Source organism: Rhinoraja longicauda, chromosome 3, assembly GCF_053455715.1.
Source record: "Rhinoraja longicauda isolate Sanriku21f chromosome 3, sRhiLon1.1, whole genome shotgun sequence".
Lineage (NCBI taxonomy): Eukaryota > Metazoa > Chordata > Chondrichthyes > Rajiformes > Arhynchobatidae > Rhinoraja > Rhinoraja longicauda.
The window spans coordinates 87,285,467-87,307,832 of record NC_135955.1 but is presented as its reverse complement, the minus strand read 5'-3'; the positions used below and the strand labels follow the sequence as shown (position 1 = coordinate 87,307,832).

Here is a 22,366-nt window from a genome sequence, read left to right as displayed (position 1 = left end):
GAAGTGCTTCAAAGAGTTTTGAGAGGGGTCAGAGATGATCTTGCCCGCTCGCTTCCTGCCCCTTGCAGTATACAGTTCGTCAATGGGGGGGAAGGTTGCAGCCAACAACCTTCTCGCCTGATTGAACGATGCGCTGCATCCTCCGGATGTCATGCTTGGTGGCTGAGCCAAACCTGACCATGATGGAGAAGGTGAGGACAGACTCTATGATGGCAGTATAAAACTGGACCATCATTGCCTGTGGCAGATTGTGTTTTCTCAGCAGCCACAGGAAGTACATCCTCTGTTGGGCCTTTTTGACTGTGGAGTCGATGGTGGCCTCTCATATAAGGTCCCTGGAGATGATGGTTCCAAGGAACTTAAGTGACTCCACAGATGTGACATTGATGGTGAGTTGGGGGGAGGGGAGGGGGACCTCTCCTAAAAGTTTACAGCTACTGCCTAAAAGTCTACAGCTACTGCCTACTGTCCTTAACAGTTTTCTGTTCTTATGAGCAGTGGTCTGAATAACCGTGTGGGCTAATGTCACAATTTCTCTTCAGTATGTGTAGAAATTTTACACATGTGCCTAATATGTTCAAATACTTTAAATTAACATTAAAAACAAAGGGGGAACCAGGGAGAAGGATAAAGGAGGGAATTTATGTTCGGAGTCAGAGGATACTAAATGAATACTTTGCATCTGTTTTCACCAAGGAGAAGGACATGGAGGACACTGAGATTTGTGTGGGGAATGCTAGTATGCTAGGTCAAGAAGGAGATGGTGTTGGAATTCTTGAAGAGCATTAAGGTGGATATGTGGCTGGACCTTCTCGTGAGGCTGCTGGCAAGTTGCCAGCGGTGACAGGCTGTATGCAAAACCAACATGGGTGTGAAAGCGCCACAGCTCCCCAAGAACCACAGGAGCTCAATAACATCTCCAAGGTCAGACGCACTAATTGGCCTTATCTGCACACGGGTTACGATTGGTGAGAATGTAGGTAAAAGAGGCTTCTGAAATAAACGGCACACAAGGTGTCTGGCTCGGCTAAGTGTCGTTTGTTCCGTGCTTTCTGTCTTGGGATTCAGTTGATCCTACAGATACATCACCAGGACCTGATGGGATCGATCCCAGGATATTGAGAGAGGCATGAGAGATTGCGGGGTCTATGCCGAAGACCTTTGTATTCTCTTGAGCAACAGGTGAAGTACCGGAGGACTGGAGTAGCTAATGTTTGTTCTGTTGTTTTGGAAGGGAAATAGACATAATTGAAGAAATTGTAGGCCAGTGAGCTTTACGCCATTGGTTGGGAAACTATTGGAGAGGATTCTTCAGGAGAGGATTACTTTCATTTAAAAGGGAATGGGCTAATTAAGGTCCGTCAGCATCGTTTTGTCCGCTGCAGGACACATCACACTAACGATAGAGATTTTTGAAGAGCTGATAAAGGTGATTGTTGAGGGTAGGGCAGAGGCTATTGTCTATATGGATTTTAGTAAGGCATTTGATAAACTCCTACATGGTAGGTTGATCCAGAAGATTAAGATGCAAATGGATGCATGGTAACATGGTTGGCAGATACGATAGTGGCCTTTAAGAGGCTTTTACATAGGCACATGTGCAGGGAATTGAGAAATATCAATCATGTGCAGGGAGAGGAGATTCATTTAACGGCATCATGTTCGTCATGGACATTGTAGGCCATAGGGCCCATTCTTATGTTGTTCTGTTCTATGTCTCCAAGTAATGCAAGAGTCATCCTGTGTTCTTTTTAAACAACGGTTGATATTGAACTCGGTGTCAAACCAATTTATCATTGTTATTCTGCCTTGTCTGAGTGGTCCATGTTCACATCATTAAGAGTCCGATTGCAAATCTTGTGGTTTATGGAGTGTTTAAATTGAAATTTGTTCTTTGCATCAAGATTTATGTAGCAAAGTTCTGAGCTTCACCTTAGACACTTCAATCAGTAAAGCTAAGTCACGATGGCAAGAACCTCGGCCTAGGGAAGAGCAGGAGCACATGAAAAGATTTTTTTTGTTTCCATTGCCAACAAGCTTAGGAAAAGTTAAGGTTGCAAGATTTGTCTTTCTGGAAATTAACTATTGAATTGTCAGCTGTAAGTAACATTTTAATTTTTCTTTTTATTTGGTTTTGTCCGTCACCTTTCTACCATCCCATCCTGCTCGACCATGTTAACTTCATATTATAAAATAAATTATCATTGATGCAGTAGAAGACTGTTTATGTGATCATGAATACATTATTTTTTTTTCAGCAATCCCGCTGAAAGATATTCCCTCTTATTTTTCAAATATCTCGCTGCTTGTGTCTGGTTTTGCAGGTCTGCTGCCTTTCATGATCTTTCCCTGAAGTCCCCTTGTTCTTTCAAACCTTTTACTGCCCATGGTAGGTGCTCCACCAATGAAATTCATTAGTAATCTGGAAACAAAATAGTACAGACTTTAGAAATAAAAATGTAAACTACTGGCGTTACTGACCAGGTCAGGCAAATTCTTTGCAATGAGAAACTGAGTAAACATTTCAAGTTCATCGTCTTGCATAAGGACTAAATATGTTGCTTTACAAAAGTCCTCATTGAAGGCATATTAATTTAATTAAAACTATTTAATTAACATCTCACCATTCCTGAACAATTTTTAGACCATTTCTCACCACAATGCACCCGATTCAAATACCAAAACAGCATTGCCCTTTTTTTCCGATCATTCTGTGCCCTCCCCATGACTCATTATTTGCTGCAATGCAGCACTCGCAAAAAGAAGAAGCAAATTGCTTCCTGTTCCTAATGTATAAATTAAGGATATAAACTGGAAAATTAGCTGAACTGCAAACCTCCGGTTTTTCCTGATTAGAGATTGAGTTTTGCTATTTCTTTTACATTTGTGTGTTGCTTGAAACATAACTTCTTTCTTGTGCACTTGCAATCGATTGCATTGTGCCAACTCTCAGTCCTGTAAATGTGCAATTGCTGTTCAGAACTGCTGTCCCTAAGGGTCTGTGAAAAATAGCATGTATATGTTATGGAAGCCTGCTTGTGACTCAGTTAGAAAATCAGTCTGTAGTATGATATTTCTTCCTGGGAGAAATATATAGTTACTTGTAAAACATTGCCTCTGTTATTTCTGAGAGTCTTCGAGAACCACAGATTAAAGGTTACGGAAAGAAATTTATTACAGAGTAGACTCACGATGAAACTTTTACTTAAAAATATGGGCTCAAACCAAATATGAAAGAAAACCAATGAATAAATATTTAGGAGGCGCATTTTAAAGGGAAGTGTCTTAAGGGAGAACCTGCGGGAGGGAAAATACGGTAGCAGGTGTTGAAGGAGGCAAGTGGGGTACCTGCATTCATTAGCATTGGTGTAGAATATAACGACCAGTGGGGTTAAGGTACAATTTTATAAAACATTGGTTGGGTCATAAGTAGGATATTGTCTCACTCTAAAACGCTTTGGGGTTAGAATAGACATTGTCAGATTTTAATTAGGGCCATTTTTATACATTTTGGTTTCACCATGTAGAAATTACAGCAGTGTTTATACATCGTCCCTCCCATTTCAGGGCATCATAATGTTTGGGATACAGCATGTCATGTAAATGAAAGTAGTAATGTTAAGTATTTTGTTGCATATTCTTTGAATGCAATGACTGCTTGAAGTCTGCGATTCATGGACGTCACCAGTTGCTGGGTGTCTTCTCTGGTGATGCTCTGCCAGGCCTGTATTGCAGCCATCTTTAGCTTATGCTTGTTTTGGGGGCTAGTACCCTTCAGTTTCCTCTTCAGCATACAAAAGGCATGCTCAATTGGGTTCAGATCAGGTGATTGACTTGGCTACTCAAGAATTGACCATTTTTTAGCTTTGAAAAACTTCTTTGTTGCTTTAGCAGTATGTTTGGGATCATTGTCTTGCTGTAGAATGACCCACTGGCCAATGAATTTTGAGGCATTGGTTTGAACTTGAGCATATAGGATGTGTCTATACACTTCAGAATTCATTATGCTACTACCATCAGCAGCTGTATCATCAATGAAGATACGTGAGCCAGTACCTTCAGCGGCCATACATGCCCAAGCCATAACACCCCCACCACCGTGTCTCACAGATGAGGTGGTATTCTTTGGATCTTGGGCAATTCCTTCTCTCCTCTGTACTTTGCCCTTGCCATCACTCTGATATAATTTAATCGTCGACAAGATCTTTTTCCAGAACTGTGGTTGCTCTTTTAAGTACTTCTTGGCAAACTAACCCGGCCGTCCAATTTTTGTGGCTAATCAGTGGTTTGCATCTTGCAGTGTAGCCTCTGTATTTCTGTTCATGAAGTCTTCTGTGGACAGTGGTCATTGACAAATCCACACCTGACTCCTGAAGAGTGTTTCTGATCTGTCGGACTGGTGTTTGGGGATTTTTTTTATCATAGAGAGAATTCTTCTGTCATCGGCTGTGGAGGTCTTCCTTGGCCGGCCAATCCCTTTAGTAAGCGATTAGTAAGCTCACCAGTACTCTCTTTCTACTTAATGATGTTCCAAACAGTTGATTTTGGTAAGCCTAAGTAAGGATTGGCCGATGTCTCTAACAGGTTTATTCTGGTTTCTCAGTGTCATAATGGCTTCTTTGACTTTCACTGGCACAACTTTGGTCCTCATGTTGATAAACAGCAATAAAAGTTTCCAACGGTGATGGAAAGACTGGAGAAAGACTAGGTGCTGAGAGATCTCTTCTACCTGCATTAAGGAGACAATTAAACACACCTGAGCAATTACAAACGCCTGTGAAGCCATGTCTTCCAAACATTATGGTGCCCTGAAATGGCGGGACTATGTATAAACACAGCTGTAATATCTACATGGTGAAACCAAAATGTATAAAAATTGCCTTTAATAAAATCTGACATTGTGTACTTTAACTACATAGACTTTTTTTAATTCCAAATCTCTCATTGTGGAATACAGAGGCAATTAAATAAATGATGGGTCTTTGTCCCGAACATTATGGAGGGTTCTGTAAGGCTAACTGATCTATAATTCTCTGTTTTATCTCTCCCTCCTTTCTTAAAAGGTGGAGTTACATTAGCTACCCTCCAGTCCACAGGAACTGATCCAGAGTCTATAGAACATTAAAAAATGATCACTAATGCATTGACGATTCCTTGGGCAACCTCCTTGAGTACTCTGGGATGCAGACCATGGGGACCAGTTGCTTGAATCCTAAAATTGTTGGTAAAGAGAGGTTTGAGTTTGTGAAAGACCCTGACTTTAATGGCTAAAGTTTTTGCCAACGTTTAGCTGCAGAAAACTGAAATGTTACCTAAGACAGAGGTTCAGACACAGAATGGAAATAGAGTGTCAAAGATTGATGGTTTAGCTGGATGTTTGAGGCTTGTATATGGAAATTTACCCCATTTGGATTTACCTTCAAAAGAAAAGAGATGGGGGGGGGGGGGGGGGGGTGCCATGAATAAACTCTTGAACTGTTGAGGAAACAGTGGAGTGGATGGAAGACAAATCCGTGCTGAAGTTCATTTAATATTTTTTAATTAGAATGACTGGCAACAAGTTGGAATATTTCAATGGAGTTGAACAATGGGGATACCGTGGAGGAAAACAATAGGGGTTGTCAAAGTATGTAAATTGTTGTGGAGTATAAGAAAAGGTAATTCATTCAGTCACGTTCATGAATGTTGGAGTTTGGGACTTTGGTTGAGACTGGTGGACTGCAAAACAATCCAAGTGATTCAAGCAGGAAGCTGTAACCTTGAGAAGTATAATAGTGTGTGTCATAAGTGATACGAGTAGAATTAGGCCATTTGGCTCATCAAGTCTACTCCGCCATTAAATCATGGCTGACCTGTCACTCCCTCTTAATCCCATTCTCCTGCTTTCTCTCCATAACCTCTGACACCTGTACTAATCAAGAATCTATCTCTGCCTTAAAAATATCCACTGACTTGGCCTTCACAGCCTTCTGTGGCAAAGAATTCCACAGATTCACCATCCTCTAACGAAAGAAATTTCCCCTCATCTCCTTCCTAAAATAACGTCCTTTAATTCAGAGGCTATAACCTCTAGAAACATAGAAAATAGGTGCAGGAGAAGGCCATTTGGCCCTACGAGTCAGCACCGCCATTCATTGTGATCATGGCTGATCAGTAACCTGTGCCTGCTTTCTCCCCATATCGTTTGATTTTGCTAGCCCCTGGAGCTCTATATAACTCTCTTTTAAATTCATCCAGTGAATTGGCCTCCACTGGCTTCTGTGGCAGAGAATTCCACAAAGTCACAACTCTCTGGGTGTCACAACTCTGGGTGAAAAAGGTTTTTCTCATCTTAGTTTTAAATGGCCTCCCCTTTATTCTTAGACTGTGGCCCCTGGTTCTGGATTTCCATTGGGAACATTTCTCCTGCATCTAGCTTGTCCAGTCCTTTTATAATTTTATACGTTTCTATAAGATCCCCTCTCATCCTTCTAAATTCCAGTGATAGCAAGCCCAGTCTTTCCAATCTTTCCTGATATGACAGTCCCGCCATACCGAGGATTAACCTCGTGAACCTACACTGCACTGTCTCAATAGCAAGGATGTCCTTCCTCAAATTAGGAGACAAACTGCACACAATACTCCAGATGTGGTCTCACCAGGGCCCTGTACAACTGCAGAAGGACCTCTTTACTCCTATACTCAAATCCTCTCGGTATGAATGTCATAGCAAAGACTTCATTATGAAGTCTCTAGTCCTAGACTCTTGTGGAAACATCCTGTCCACATCCACTCTATCCAAGCCTTTCACTATTCTGTATGTTTCCATGAGGTCCCTCCTTATTCTTCTAAACTCCAGCGAGCACAGGCCCAGTGCTGACAAATGCTCATTATAGGTTCACCTACTCATTCCTGGGATCATTCATGTAAGCCTCCTCTGGACCCTCTCCAGACCAACACATCCTTCCTCAGATATTGTGGCCAAAATTGCTCAAAATATTCCAAAAGCAGCCTTACTAGCGCCTTATATAGCCTCAATATTACATCCCTGTTTTTGTATACAAGCCCTCTTGAACTAAATACTAACATTGAGTTTGCTTTCTGAGTTTTGAGTCCAGACCGTCAATATATAAGCTTTAGGGCAAGTCAAGACAAACAGGAAAAGTACAAGTTGAGCTACATAATCTTGAGATTCAGAGCAAGACTGATATTTCATAAGCGTGATCTTAAGTTTACTTCATCTCATAGAGTTGATCAGCACAGAAACAGGCCCTTCAGTAAATCTAGTACATGCAGACCAGGTTTTTTTACCCGAGCTCATTCCATTTGCTCATTCCATATCTCTGAACCTTTCCTAACCATATACCTGTCTAAGTATCTCTTAAACATTGTAAAAGTATCTGCCTCTGTAGCTTCGTCTGGCAGTGCGTTCCATATAAGCAACACTCTTTGTGTGAGTAAATTTCAAATGCGTTATTGGTTTTAAGAGAGGGTCTGAAGGTTTTGGCTTGATTAACTTTATTCTTTTGGATTAGTCAAATTAAATTTGGGTTTGAATATTTCTAGGAACAGCAATGAATTATGATGGAGTTTGATGCAGTCAATACTTAAGAGAAGGACGTCTAATCCCACGAGGATTATGTCCTTACTGATGTTATTTTTAAACTAAAGCCATGCTGCATGAAGCTCTTGTGATCAAAATGCTGAAGACACTAAATATAAGTGACTGAATTCTTGTTTATATCGCATTTATAAGTTGCAAGCAGCCTAGAGTCATGGTTTACTGAAAAACAAAACAATCATGACCTTTTAAATAACCCAGTAAATGTGGTGGAAAGTGTGATCATCCATACAGATGAACCAGTCATGAACCTGACTGCTGGAGCAAATTTGCTTTAGGTTTTTTTCACAGAAGGGATGGAGAATGCAGCCTGTTGTCAATTGGTATTTGAATTGGAAGTCTTCTTGCATAGATCACATGGTGTGATTTCTATATTAAACAAAACATGTACATGCATTTAGTAATATATAGATTATCTTCTTTACCTCCAATTCCATACCAGTTTACTTCATCTCACAGTTATACAACACAGCAGCAGACCATTCTGTGATCAGTTGTGATATTTAATGCACTATCAAACTTAAGGCTGGCATAGTGTGTTGTTTGTTCTGTCCCAGCACCAAGTATTTATGGCACTGCAGGCTTCCCCAAAAATATAACTTTTTATTGGTAGCAAGAACCAATTAATTTAACAAATGTTTGTTCAACATGGGAATGAACATAAATGGAAGTGTGCTGGACAGTTCACCGCAAGCATGGCTCCATAGCTCCATGAAGAAGGGTCCTGACCCGAAACGTCACCTATTCGTGTTCTGCAGAGATGTTGCCTGACCAGATGAGTTACTCCAGCCCTTTGTGTCTTTTGCTCCTTTTACCCTGATCCTTAATATGCCTCAGGCACAACCTGGGGAATATGTCCATTAAAAATGTTATTGCTCTATCACTCCAGCTATCCTGTGATCTTTAAGTCTAATTGCCAATTAGTGCTGAATTAAAGACAGTTTTGTACTGAAACTGCCCCAGCTAATTTTGACTTAAGACCCACACAGTCTGGAGATTGAAGGGAAGCCTTTCATCTCATCAGTATGGGCTGGATTTGTACATAGATTTTGTAGATGAAAGACCAGTGCATCCTGGTGCTGTAAACTCCACTTTTGAACTTTAGGTAAACAAAGACACTGCTGTTCATCTTATGACGACTACTTTTAATTAATTCCAACTTGTTGTGTCTCATATGCAGAGACCCACCAGCACACTGAAACATGCAAAGTCGATTACTGATAAATCACCAACAAAAAAATGTTTACCTGACTTATTCTATTCAACTTCACCATAAATGTAACTGACTCTAAAGAATCTAGCTGTAGTTTGGATCAGGGTCCCCAAAGTCTGACAAGGTGTTTTGCTAATTGCAGGCATCTTTCTTACACAGTTCTGCTATGCTTTGCATTGTTTGTCCAATTAGGGCCCTGCTCATTATTTGGGCATTGGATTTCAGGTTATCTGAAGGTGACCTTTTAACATTTCTCTTCTCTAAAGACCTATGCGGGACAGCGTGTTGAAAGAAGAGGTGATTATTAATAACTAACAATTATCATCAGCAGTTTAAGGAAGGTGAATATATTCCTATTTATAGATTTGAGAATGGTTTGCTCAGCTGCACTCAGTAGTGGTGCAAAAGAACAGTACCACAGTATCTCTGCTAGAAATGATATGGCTGTTAGACATTAGATTTGGACAACAAAGAGTGTGTAAATACTTGTTACATTTGAAAAGGTTCATAAAATATTTCTGACTTCCAGCTAACATCCATGTGGTGACTCATCGTGTTTTAGTACAATAGCTCAGGTAGCAAATATAATTGCTGTGCCTGAGAAAGATAGACTACTATTCTTGTGGCCGTGGGCGAACTAAATGCTGAGAATAAAGATACAGTAATGCCTGCTTGGGTGATTTGACAGGAAGACGAAAACTAATATCTGTTTCAAATTAATATACATTTACACTGTTACCGCCATTACAAAATACTGTAAGAGATTTGCTATCTTAAATAGATTTAATTTTAATGCTTTAGAGAGACTGAGAGAGGGGACGGAGGCAGCCGAGTGAGAGAGGGAGATGGTGGTGGGCTGAGGATATTGGTATTGATTTTTATTGTTGCGTGTACTGAGATACAGTAAAAAGCTTCACTGTGTAGTATCCAGTCAAATTATACATGATTACAATCAAGCCATGTGCAAATACAACAGTGCAAAAAGAAAAATGGCAGAGTGCAGAATATGGTGTGACTTCTGGACCAACGGAGGTCAGGTGATAAATGAAATGACAATACACCCCTGGCCCACTAATGAATCCCCTCCCGTGTCTCTAAAGCACCATGGAGTGCCAGAAACTTAAATAAAACAAATATCAAATGTAAACTGAATGTGAATGGAATGACCTGCCGACCCATTCACGAGTCCCACCGTCTCCCTGGCCGTTTAGACTCTGGCTTCCAACGCCACTTTTGACTCGCAAGGTGCACCAGCGAGCCCTTCTTTACCCAGTGATACGGCTGTTGTTGCAGCTCACGTTATACCCCTGAGGACATTCGTCTGGCAACGCTTTCTTCAGGTCGCCGTCCCCTCCTCCCCCCTCACCCCCCGCTGTTAAAGTGAAATGTTGACTCCTGGGTCCAGGGGCTTGTGGTGGGTTGGGATTATGGTGTTGAATTATGGAGAGAGGCAGGCCCTCGGGAGAGAGAGTGAGAGAAGCAGGCAGTGGGAGAGAATGAGATGGAGGCAGGCCAAGGGAGAGAGATTGAGAAGGAGGCAGGGAGAGAATTTTCTAAAACAAAATTTCTTCTCTGTAATCTTTTTTCTCATCGGTAAATAGATTGAACAAGCTCAGTAATATTTCTAAAAAATGTAGATAGAAGAAAATGCTTTGGGAGTCTAAACCAATTTGATATTTGTGGTTTATTTAAATTTCAGTTCTTTCTGAGCTGTTGCACAAATGATGATTGACTATTTAATGTTTTAATGATTCAAATGTTTCAGTTTAAAAAAATATTTTATTATGCTAAAAGTGGCACTGTAAAATTTTACAGTGGCACTATAAAATCACATTAATATAGTGGAATTTTTAAATTCTTTTCTTAAACCTTTTCTGCCTAATTAGCATAACAGGTTCCATCTTTGTTGTAGCCTGTAACACTTCTCACTAATTATATAATTAAGGTATTAAAATAATTGTGAATAAATCTCAGGCGATGTGTTATGCTGCCTGAGTGTTATGTGTTATGCTGCAGTTGTTATAGAGCCACTCCTACTTGAAGTGATTTGTATTTGAAGTTTAGTGTAAATCTTTGATAGAAAATGAAAATAAAAACTATTAAAGGCCAGAAATACTCAGCAGGTTAATACTTCGCATCTGTGGAAAGACAAGATTTAATGGTCTGTATAAAGGTCATCAGCCTGGCGCATTGAAACTGTTTCTGTCACTGCCGGTTGAGTATTTCTGATAACAGTTCCGATTTTCTGAACCTGCAGTATTTTGCATTTGATAGAAAATTAACATATTCCAGCAAAGGCTCTTTTTCTAAAGATAAGTATTAGTTTCAAATTCAACAAAAGTTAATTGACCTTCTTTGGGACAAATTTTGAATCCAAAATTTAAAGGTCAGGACAGAGTTTCTAGAATTTCTTGCCAAAATGTTGGCAGGTAATTGGCGGGATTCCAATGAACAGAAAATTCAGATACTACGCCATGTCTGTAGGGTTTCTGCCATTTTTCAGTTGAAGTTTTTGCAGGACATCGAACAAACCCCTGGAAAAATTCCTGGTGGAAGTGTGGTTGACAGTTGTAACATTCCAGGATTTATAGACATTTATTAGTTGCATGTTACAAGTTATTTGTATAACAAAACAAACGGCTTTGCATGGATAAGTGTAGAATCTGAGTTGTTATTGTTTTAATGTTTTTTTAATTATGTACTGAGATACGGTAAACAATGTTGTTTTGTCTGCTCTCCAGGCAAATCTTGCACTCAAATGATTACATCGTGTAGTGCAAAGGAGAAAAACGAACAGAGTGTAGAACATACTATTCGGCTACAAAGAGATCACTTTTTTTTAAAGGGCTGCAGTGAGGTAGATTGGAAGATCAGAAATTCATCTTCAGCATACAAGGTCATTTCTAGAGTCTGATCACAGCAGTGAAAAAGCTTTTCTTGAATCTGACTTTTGGTGCTTTCAAACTTTTATGTCTTCTCCCCAACAGGTGATGGAAGAAGAGAGTGACTATGGTGTGAATGATCCTCGGTTATGTTGGCTGCTTTCCTTGGTCTTTTGTGGTGTGCTTTCTTGGTTGTGGCATCAGTGTGATTAGCCCAGGAAATAAAAAATGTTGTTGATATTTACACACATAGGAACTTAAAGCTCTTAACCATCTCCACTTCAGCACCATACAGCATGTACTTCACGCTACTTCCTGAAGTTGTTGACTAGCTTCTTCATTTTGCCAACTTGAGTGAGAGGTTGTTATCTTGACACTGGGTGAATACGCTCTCTATCTCCATTCTCTACTACTCCTTGTCATTGTTTAAGATCTATGTTATTTCCCACAGTGGCAGAGCACAAAGAGAAATGGTCTTGTGTACGTAAAAACCTGTTCAGTAGTCTATAATGCAGAGCCTAGTTCACTACTGTATTTTCTAGTAGCAGTCCCTTGAATGAAACATTTTCTGATGGCTAATGTGCCTTTAGAAGTGGTAACCAATTTTTATGCAGTATTATTTTTAAAGTTATGAATTATGTCATAATTTTTATTATGGCATTTAGTTCATCATTACACTAAGCAATTTAAAACAAATCCCAATCACTCTCCGTCGCCCTGCACTTTCCTCTTTTTAAATATTTTTTAAACGGTACTGTGCAGTAATCAGTTAGTAAATGTAAGCAGAGTATGTCCATGTGCTTCCAGCACTATGTTTTTATTGCAATTGATAGTGTGTGATTCTAATGCTACAGAACCTATGCAGCCCAGTTTGGTTTGTATTCAACATTGCAAGTTACACGTTGCCTGAAGCAAACAAAAAGGATCCCAACCCTAAATGTCGCCTGTCCAGTCCCTCCCCAGTTGCTGCCTGATTTGTTGAGTTCCTCCAGCACTTTGTATTTTGCAAAGATATGACTACATTTTATGTTTGTTTCCTTTTAAATTTTAGATTTCGACATAGTCCAAACTGCTGGTACCTCCGAGACTGGACCATTCACAGCTGGATTCGACAGAGTCTGAAATACAATGCTAGGGACAAGGCCTTGCACACCTTGAGAAATAAGGTATGACAATAGACTATTTTATTTTATATGCAAACACATCACAAAAGACCATTTTAAGAAAGTATGAAAAAAAATTGCAGCAGAGAATCTGAAAATAAATCTTAATCCTGCCAAAGATTATATTTTAATTCTTCAGTACTCCTGTAGTTAGTCTGAAAGATTTGCCAAATAATTCATTTGTGTATACTTTGAAAACTATCACAAATCATGAATTACTTTTTGATCAAAGTAAATATTTCCAAACTCCTGTTTGTGGAATCGCATAACGTTGTGCCCCTGGTAAAGCATAAAACAATCCTACTGAAAATACATAGCAAATAACATTGCGCGTTGTCATCTACATAAGCATCACCACCTCATACTGACTCATGCAATGCAGCCACTGAGTCAGAAATGGCTGCTACTAATTTTCATATAACTTCTTGCAGTAATACTTTAAATGGGCATACATGGAACTTGGCAATGGTGTAGCATAATTTCCAGACCATTGCATGTTATTCCAAACAATACTCCAAAAATTTGTTTTAAAATGCTACACAGCAGTGCAGTATAATATATTTTCCCTGAGAGCAAGGGGAGGGGTTCGGGGGTGGGAGAGACGGGATGCTTCCAGTGACTTCAAAGGGAGTACGGGAAATAGAACCTGATGAGTTTCAAGGGTGTGTGGGGAAACTGGGTCCTGATGAGTTCAAGGGAGTACAAAAATGGGGGGTCCCATTGAGTTAAAGGAGAGTGGGAATTGGGAACACTGTAAGTTTAAAGGGACTGTTAGAACCAGGGTCCTGGTGTGTTAAAGAGAACACTGGAAAAAGCACCCAGTGAACCAAATGCAGAATCATTGGGTTTTACAAACACCAAATGGTAGATTACTCGAGTATTACCACATTTGAATATGTGTGTTTCCAGAAAACAATGAATCGTTAAATTGTGGAATTTTCCTTCTCAAAGTATTTTTCATTAGTTTTAAGCTTCATGTTCTGTACAGTACCAGACTCATGACTGGAAAGAATTTTGAGATTTATGCAAGCAGGAGAGTGCAACTTTGATAGTATCTAAGACAGTTTACATTTTGGCAGTAGGTTGGTGCACTAAAATGCTATCCCGGAGCAGTAATTAATCACTAATATTTTTCTGTCAAATTTCCCGACTCTTAATAAAGATTTATATTCTAAAGATCTTATCTTTGTTTCCTTTATGATAAGATTACCACTTTAACGAGAAAATATTAGATTATTTTCGTACAATCTGTACTTGGAAAGCTAGAGAAGAAAGAATGAGGTAACCAAGGGTAGATACAGTAGAGCTGCTAATCTTTTCAATTCTGCCATTTATTTAATCTCAAAATGACCTGAGTTGAACTGATCACCATGATAGGAATAATGCCCATCTATTGCCATTCTACCTTGGCTGGACAAACTACATGCTTAGCTTGTAAGAAGTCCATTCAGTAGTCTGATGACAGTGGGGAAGAATCTGTGCTTGAATCTGGTGGTACGTGCTTTCAAGCTTTTGTATCTTCTGCCCAACGAAGAGGGGAGAAGAGGGAATGACTGGGGTGTAGGTGGTCCTTGATTATGAGGTGGTTGCTTTCTGCAGCAGTGTGAAGTGTAGATGAAGCTGGTTGGGGTGGAGGCTGGTTTGAACTAGATAGACTACAACACGTCTACAACACTGCAATTTATTGTGATCTTTGACAGAGCTGTTGCTAAACTAAGCTGTGATACATCCCAATAAGATGCTTTCTACAATGCATTTGAAGAAATTGGTGAGAGTATTTGTGTTCTGAGGAAGTATAGGCATAATGTGTGTTCTTAGCTATATCACAGTGTGGTTGGACCAGGAGAAATCTTGCCTTTCAGGCGGTGAATCAGTACGGGAGCACCTCAAGGCGGCGTGCTCAGCCCCCTGCTCTACTCACTCTATATTCAAGACTGTAGCCAGACACAGTGCGAACTCCATCTTCAAGTTTGCCGACGACACTATCGTTGTTGGACGAATTACAGATGGTGATGAGTCAGAGCATAGAAGTGAGATCGACCGATTGACTAAATGGTGCCAGCACAACAACCTGACTCTCAATATCAGTAAAACCAATGAACTAATTGTGGACTTTGGAAGAGGAAAGATGAGGACCACAATCCTGTTTATATCAACGGGACAATGGGGAGAGTCAAAAATCTCAAATTCCTGCGCGTGCATATTTCCGAAGATCTTTCCGGCAATCAGCACTGATGCAATTATAAATAAAGCACATCAACGCCTCTACTTCCTGAGACGATTAAGGAGATTCGGTATGTCAGAGAGGATTCTCATGAAATTCTACAGGTGTACAGTAGAGAGCATATTGACTGGTTGCATCATGGCCCGGTTCGGCAACTTGAACGCCCAGGAGCGGAAAAGACTGCAAAACGTTGTGAACACTGCCCAGTCCATCATCGGCTCTGACCTACCCACCATCGAAGGGATTTACCAGAGTCGCTGCCTCATGATCCTGGTTTCTGTGCCTTTACTCCTGCATTCCATACCAGGGTAACATTTATTACTGATCAATTACCCTTGTCTACCTTGCAGGCTTCCCCAGAGGGCAGTATGTCACTCTATCTTTTACCAGTGACAATATTTGCATGCTTTCCAAAAAGAGCCTTTAAGTTGTAATCAGCATTGTGAATGCTAGCCACCTAAACTTATTGCGGGAATACATAATCTAATTCTAGTAACTTTATAGCGAACTTAATTGATGTTAGATTACCTAACACATCCCAAAGATTGAAGCTGAAACTTTAGTGTCTACTAGACCAAGTGGACCCGTTGGGTCCAAACCTCTCCTGCATTGGTGCAGCACCCTCTTCCCCCCAACTCCTCTCCCCCTCCTCCCTCCCCCTGCCGCCCGCCCCCTCCTTCCTCCCCCCCTCTCTACCCTCCCACACTCCCTACCCCCCTCCCCTCGCTCCCCCGTCGGCCCAACCGTGGACCCGTTGCCGTGGGCAGGCAAGGGGTGATAGGGAAAAAGTCGTTACCTCGGCCCCATTCCTCCTGCGGGCCTGGCGTGGAGCCGAAGCGTCTCCTGACTGCATGGACCTGTTGCCGGGCGGGGAGTGTCTCCCGGGGCCGTGGGTGGGCGAAGGTGGACAGGGAGAAGGCACTGACCTAGGCCCCATTTCTCATGAGGGTCGGGTGTGAAGCCGAAGACTCTCCTGCAGCTCGGCGGGGAGCGGCGGGCGCTGGCCGTCTTGTGGACCCTCTGCCACGTGCTGCACCATGGGAGGAGGGTCAGGCGTTGCGGGGTTCCGGTCCTCCCGGTGGTCCTCCGGTGGGAGTGGGCGCATTTATTAAAGTTTATAAGATAAATTGTTTTTTAAAAGTAACAAAAGTGTCAAGCCCCAAACTATATAATGCAACACAGGAAGGCATTTGGACAGATACTTGGATAGGAAAGGCATAGAGAGATTTGGGCCTAATGCAGGCAAATGGGATTAGTGTAGATGGGCATTATGGCTGACATGGGCAAGGTGGGCCAAGTGGGCCTGTTTCTGTGCAGTACAATTCTATGATTCCATGAAATAACAGGCAGTTAAAGGCCTCCTGAGCCTCCACCATTCAATATAATCGTGGATGTTCTCGTATCTCAGTTTTAGTTCTCCACCCAATCCCCATATCCTCTCATTCGCTTCCATATCCTGGAATATACTCAAAAAGGTTCAGTGCAAAGTGCTCTTAACTGGAACATTGAGCTTAGATTTTGCCTCTTTGTTAGTAATACTTCTCACACATTATGTGCAATATTTGCAAAAGATTACTTGTTTGATTTATAAATCTAGTCTGTACAAGTAAAAAAGACACAAAATGCTGGTGTAACTCGGCGACTCTGGCAGTATTTCTGGAGAACATGGATATATGACATTTCGGATCAAGATCCTTCTTCAGACTGATGTGCAAGATACATCTTCTGGATGCACTGGAAGGTTATCCACTTTGGCGGCAAGAACAGGAAAGCAGAGTATTACCTGAATGGTGACCGATTGGGAGAAGGGGGGATGCAACGTGACCTGGGTGTCATGGTGCACCAGTCATTGAAAGCAAGCATGCAGGTGCAGCAGGCAATGAAGAAAGCGAATGGTATGTTGGCATTCATAGCAAGAGGATTTGAGTTTAGGAGCAGGGAGGTTCTGCTGCAGTTGTACAGGGCCTTGGTGAGACCGCACCTGGAGTATTGTGTGCAATTTTGGTTTCCTAACCTGAGGAAAGACGTTCTTGCCTTAGATGGAGTACAGAGAAGGTTCACCAGATTGATCCCTGGGATGGTGGGACTTACATATGAGGAAAGACTGGATAGACTGGGCTTGTACTCGCTGGAATTTAGAAGACTGAGGGGGGATCTTATAGAAACATATAAAATTCTTAAGGGGTTGGAGAGGCTAGATGCGGGAAGATTGTTCCCGATGTTGGGGGAGTCCAGAACCAGGGGTCACAGCTTAAGGATAAGGGGGAAGTCTTTTAGGACCGAGATGAGAAAACATTTCTTCACACAGAGAGTGGTGAGTCTGTGGAATTCTCTGCCACAGAAGGTAGTTGAGGCCAGTTCATTGGCTATATTTAAGAGGGAGTTAGATGTGGCCCTTTTTGCTAAAAGGATCAGGGGGTATGGAGAGAAGGCAGGTGCAGGCTACTGAGCTGGATGATCATCCATGATCATATTGAATGGCGGTGCAGGCTCGAAGGGCCGAATGGCCTACTCTTGCACCTATTTTCTATGTTTCTATGTTTCTATGATGTGACCTGGGGTCATGGGGTGTTTCGGGTCTCACAACATCAGACACCCTCGCCCAGGCGACCCAGCTGGGGTTGATCAGGCCCCGACTTGCGTCCCGGCAGCAACCGCCCACGGATCAGCCCTCTTAATCCAAAGCCATCTAGTGGCTTTCTCTGCGGCTTCACTTGCGGATTGAATGGCCCTCTTCTTTGCCAGCCCCGTAATTCCCAACTGGTTGAGGACTTTGCAGAGTGAGCGTCCTGCAAAGCCTCTACAGCCCACCTCTATGGGTTCACAGCATGTCTTCCAGCCTCTGTGCCGGCACATCTCCACCAGCTCCTGGTACTTTGCACGTTTCCTCTCATTTGCTTCTTCCATACGCTCTTCCCAGGGCACCGTCAGCTCCAGAATGATCAGCTGTTTTGTCTCCTCGGAGGTGATGATCATGTCTGGCCGGAGTGATGTTGCTGTGATGTGTTGCGGAAATGTCAGCTGTTTGCCCAGATCAACGTGCAGCTGCCAGTCAGTGGCCGTGTAGAGGAGGCCCGCCCTTTTTTTTGGTTGTGGTCGAGGCTTCTCTCCAGCTTTTACAAAAGTGATTGATTTCTTCGGGGCGTGGTGGTGTTTGCTGTTACTGATGGCAGTGGCTATGATCTCAGCAACCACCTTGAGCAGCTGGTCATGGCGCTGGTCATGACCTTCCCCAAGAGACTTTGGGCAGCTGCTGAGGAGATGTTCTAATGATCCCCTACCAGTACAAAGTGGGCAGGAAGGTGTCACGCTCTTGCCCCAGACGTGGAGGTTTGCTGGGCTTGGTAGGGCATCGTAGACAGCTTGGACAAGGAACCGAACGTGCTGGAAGTCTGCCTGCATGATGTTTGACCAGGTAATCCTGCGCTGCAGTATGCTCTCCCACCTTGTCCACTCCCCGCTGCCTGAACTCCACCGCCCTGCTCACACGCTCTTCCTCCACACCTGCTCAGACCTCTTCCTGGATGAGATGGTGACTCTCCGTGCCCTGGGCCTTGCCAACCTGAGTCTTGGGGAAGTATCCCAAGCCCGCTCTGCCAGTTGCTATGACTCCCACCAATGTCTTTTGGCTTAAGCATGACTCTGCCACCTCCACTACTTTCTCCGCCCTCCATTTCCTCCCAGTTCTCACCTCGATGCCAGCCGATGACACCTTCTGGTCCCTGGTGTCCCTTTATTGTAGGGCTTCTTTTGTCCGTGCCACCATAAACTCTTCAGTGAGGCCACTGAATGGGAGCTGCAAGATGTTACTGGTCCCGTACAGTGCTGCACTGCTGAGGCTGCGGGGAAGGCCAAGCCACTTGCGAAGAAAGCCACTGATCAACTCTTGTCAATGGAACAGCGCAAACCAGCAGGGGACACGGGGCAGGATGGAATGTTGATAGATCCAGGCCTTGATTCTGCCAGGCAGGCCTGACCTGTCGACTTTGGTGAGCCAGGCTTCAAGGTCTTCGATGGACTTTTGAATGGCGGCCGAGTCAGAGTTGCGTCAAAAAGCTTCCCCAAACTCTTGATAGGTTTCTCAGTGATTAAGGGAATGGCAGTTCCGGATAATAAGAAGTGGAATTTGTCAGTCACCTTCCCCTTCTTCAGCACCATGGACCTTGACTTGTTTGGCTTGAAACTCATCCTTGCCTACTCCCTGGGACCAATGTTGTGGTGATGGTAAAATCGTCCATAAAAGCTCTTATTGGGGGCTGTCGTACACCAGACTTGGTTAGGGGGCCTCTGCATTCCACCTCGGCTGATTTGGCCACCATGTTCATGGCAAGAGCAAAAAGAATAACAGAAATGGTGCAGCCGGTTATTATTCCTTTTCCAAGCTGATGCCAGTCTGATGTTTCTGACCCAGAAGTCGCCCTCAGCCTGAAATTATGGTTATAATCCAGGATCAGGACCTTGATCTTGCTGGGAACATGGTGGCGGTGTAGTGCAAGCTCAACCAGTCTGTGCGGTATCGACCCATAGGCATTGGCCAGGTCCAACCACAGAACAACTAGGTCGCCTCTGTTTTCATGGGCTTCTCTGAAGAGCTGTGTGACTTCTCCAGTATGCTCCAAGCAGCCGGGAACTCCAGTAATCCCACCCTTCTGCACTGAGGGGTCGATGTAGCTGATTTTGAGGAGAAACTCAGTTAATCTTCGGGAGACAATGCTGAAAAACACCTTCCCTTCGAGGCTCAGCAGCGAGATTGACCCAAACTGATTGATGTTCTTTGAGTTGTCCTCTTTCGGGAACCAAACTCCCTCAGCACACCTCCACTGGTCAGCAACTCTCCCCCTTCGCCATACCACCTTCAAGATCTTCCATAGATGTCGAAGGAGCTCTGGGCAGCGCTTGTACACTATGTATGGTACGCCAGTAGGGCCTGGAGCAGAGGCTGAGCCTTGATGACCTCCTCAACCTCCTTCAGACTCGGCTCCCTCAGATTGAACTCTGTTGTTGGGGGGGCTGGGCTGATGAGAGCTTTGTTGGGTTCAAGCTCCTGTTCCCTCATCGGATCACTCAGGGTGTCATGAAGGAAGCGATTGACTTCATCTGTTGAGCACATGAGGCGGCCACTGCGCTTGTCCCCAAGTAATCGCCTGGTAAAACCAAAGGGATTTGCAATGAACGCAGCTCGCTTCCTGGCTCTCTCTCTGCCTCTTCTCCTTTGCCACTCTGCTCTGCGGAAGGTCATAAGCCTTTTCCTTAGGATGTTACGTAGGTCGGCCAAGGCTTGCTTCTCCTCTTCGGTAGATAGTCTATGCGACTAATACGTGGCAAAGCCAGATGAAGAGCTGAGTCAAAATGCAGCAAATTCAATTTTGCCAAATGGGCAGACAAGACAACATAATATTGTAAGTGCAACAAATTCTGTTTGAGAGCCTTTATGAATAAGGTTATGACTAAGCACCAAATTATTGTTGCTGTATGAAGATTAAAGGTAATGGAAAATCAAATTTAGGCTTCAATTCAATGCTGATATAGACCACAGTAATGATCAATATTACAAAGTGCAATGATGATTAAGTATCATTAGTAAAATAAAATGTTAAATACCTTCGATTTGTACCAGCATCTGCAGTTATTTTCCTATGTTTATTTATATGCTCTGTGATGCTTATGATTTGCATTTCAGAATGTCCAAAAACAAGCTATTACATATCTGGTTAATTATTCTGGATGTACCAAAGATGCAACATTGAATTTATACTTCTCATCTTAAGTAGTCCAAAATTGCTCCAGAAATATGCATTCAAAAATCTAGACTGATACCAGTCTGGTTTTGGCAAAGTCAGTGTGAAAATCTGTTCAACATAGCCAATTGGGTATAATTCAGGCCATAATGTTATGAATGTTGGTCAGGGCAAAGATATTGACAATGATTTTCTTGTCCTTCCAGTGAATTTAGAGGATTTTGTGGAGACGATTTTGGCAGGGTCTTTCCTGTGTGTTGAAATGCCTGTTAGAGATTGTCCATGTCTTCAAAGCATATAGGAGAAGTGTCTCACCATGAATATTTATCCTCAGAAGGGAATGGAGTTTAGCAGGAAATTGTTGGTGGCAGACCATTGTCTGCAGATGTTGCGAATGCTTTGTTAAATATATTTCTTTATGTTTCTCACAAAACTTGACTGCATTTTTTTACCAGCAGAAGTGACAACACTACATATTCAGCTGATAAATTTGACCTTGACAAATACAATTTATTTTTAGCAAGTATTGCTTCTGCTACTATGTATGAGTTTATTGTCTAATAATAGAATTATTCCATCTAAAAGGATTACTTCATATGCTCTTTAGAGATGAATGTATTGGAAAACTGTGTGCTTTATTTAATTGAATTGCTGCTGACAGTAGCTTATTTGTAAGTTATGTAATTAAAATACTGTTGCCAATACAATTCTGAGAGCCAGCTATCATTGGAGACAGAAGCTACAAATCTGGTTGGTAGGTACACCTAAATATATATGAGCCCAGTGAAAATATTATCCTCCATGTGATTTTGATATGATGATATAAAATTTGGTGGATGTGCAGAAAATGCTTTTTGTGGAAAAATCTGGATCAAAGGATCACTGTTTAAAAATAACTGTTCACCCGTTGAGGTGAGGTGATTGCTGAGGTGAGATTTTTTCACTGATGGTCATGAGTCTTTCAAGCAGCTACCTAAAAAAAAGATGGCGAAAGAAGAGTGAGTCTCTGAATATTTTAAAGACAGAGCAATCTACAAACATATGAATTAGGACCAGGGGTAGGCCACGCAATCCCTCAAGTCTGTTCTGTCTTTTAATATGATAATGGCTGATTGTAACCTTAACTCTGCATTCCCATCTAACCATGATAAGCTTTCGCTCATTGGCTTTTCAGGCATGAATCTATCTTTACCTTAATATCCAATAGCTTTAAAAATATTCCATAGTTTCTACTGCCCTTTGAGGAAAAAAATTCTAAAGATTCATGACCTCCTTGGAGGTAAAACTCTGACTTAAATGGCTGACTTTTTTTTATAAAGTGATACTAGTTTCAGATTCTCCCATGAAAATATAAAATAAGAGCAGGCGTAGGCCTTTTCATCTTTGACTCCTTTTCCACCATTCATCAAGATCATGGCTGATCCACCTCAATGTCACTTCATAAACACTATCTCTTTGATTCGTTGCTTATTTATCTGCCTGAATATTTTCTTGTGGAATTTTGAAGGATAAATTCTGGTAAATGCCCTGGACAAGTTAACACAGT

General features: G+C 42.1%; 1 protein-coding gene across 2 annotated transcripts in view; it reads left to right on the top strand.

Annotated features, from left to right (window-relative positions):
- Nucleotides 1-22,366, top strand: part of mrps27 (mitochondrial ribosomal protein S27) — a 72,555-nt gene that overhangs the window by 25,109 nt on the left and 25,080 nt on the right. For both annotated transcript variants that reach the window (XM_078397063.1, XM_078397064.1), the window contains exon 5: nucleotides 12,747-12,861. In XM_078397063.1, the coding sequence (XP_078253189.1) occupies nucleotides 12,747-12,861 (115 nt within the window). The remainder of the gene's footprint in view (nucleotides 1-12,746; nucleotides 12,862-22,366) is intronic.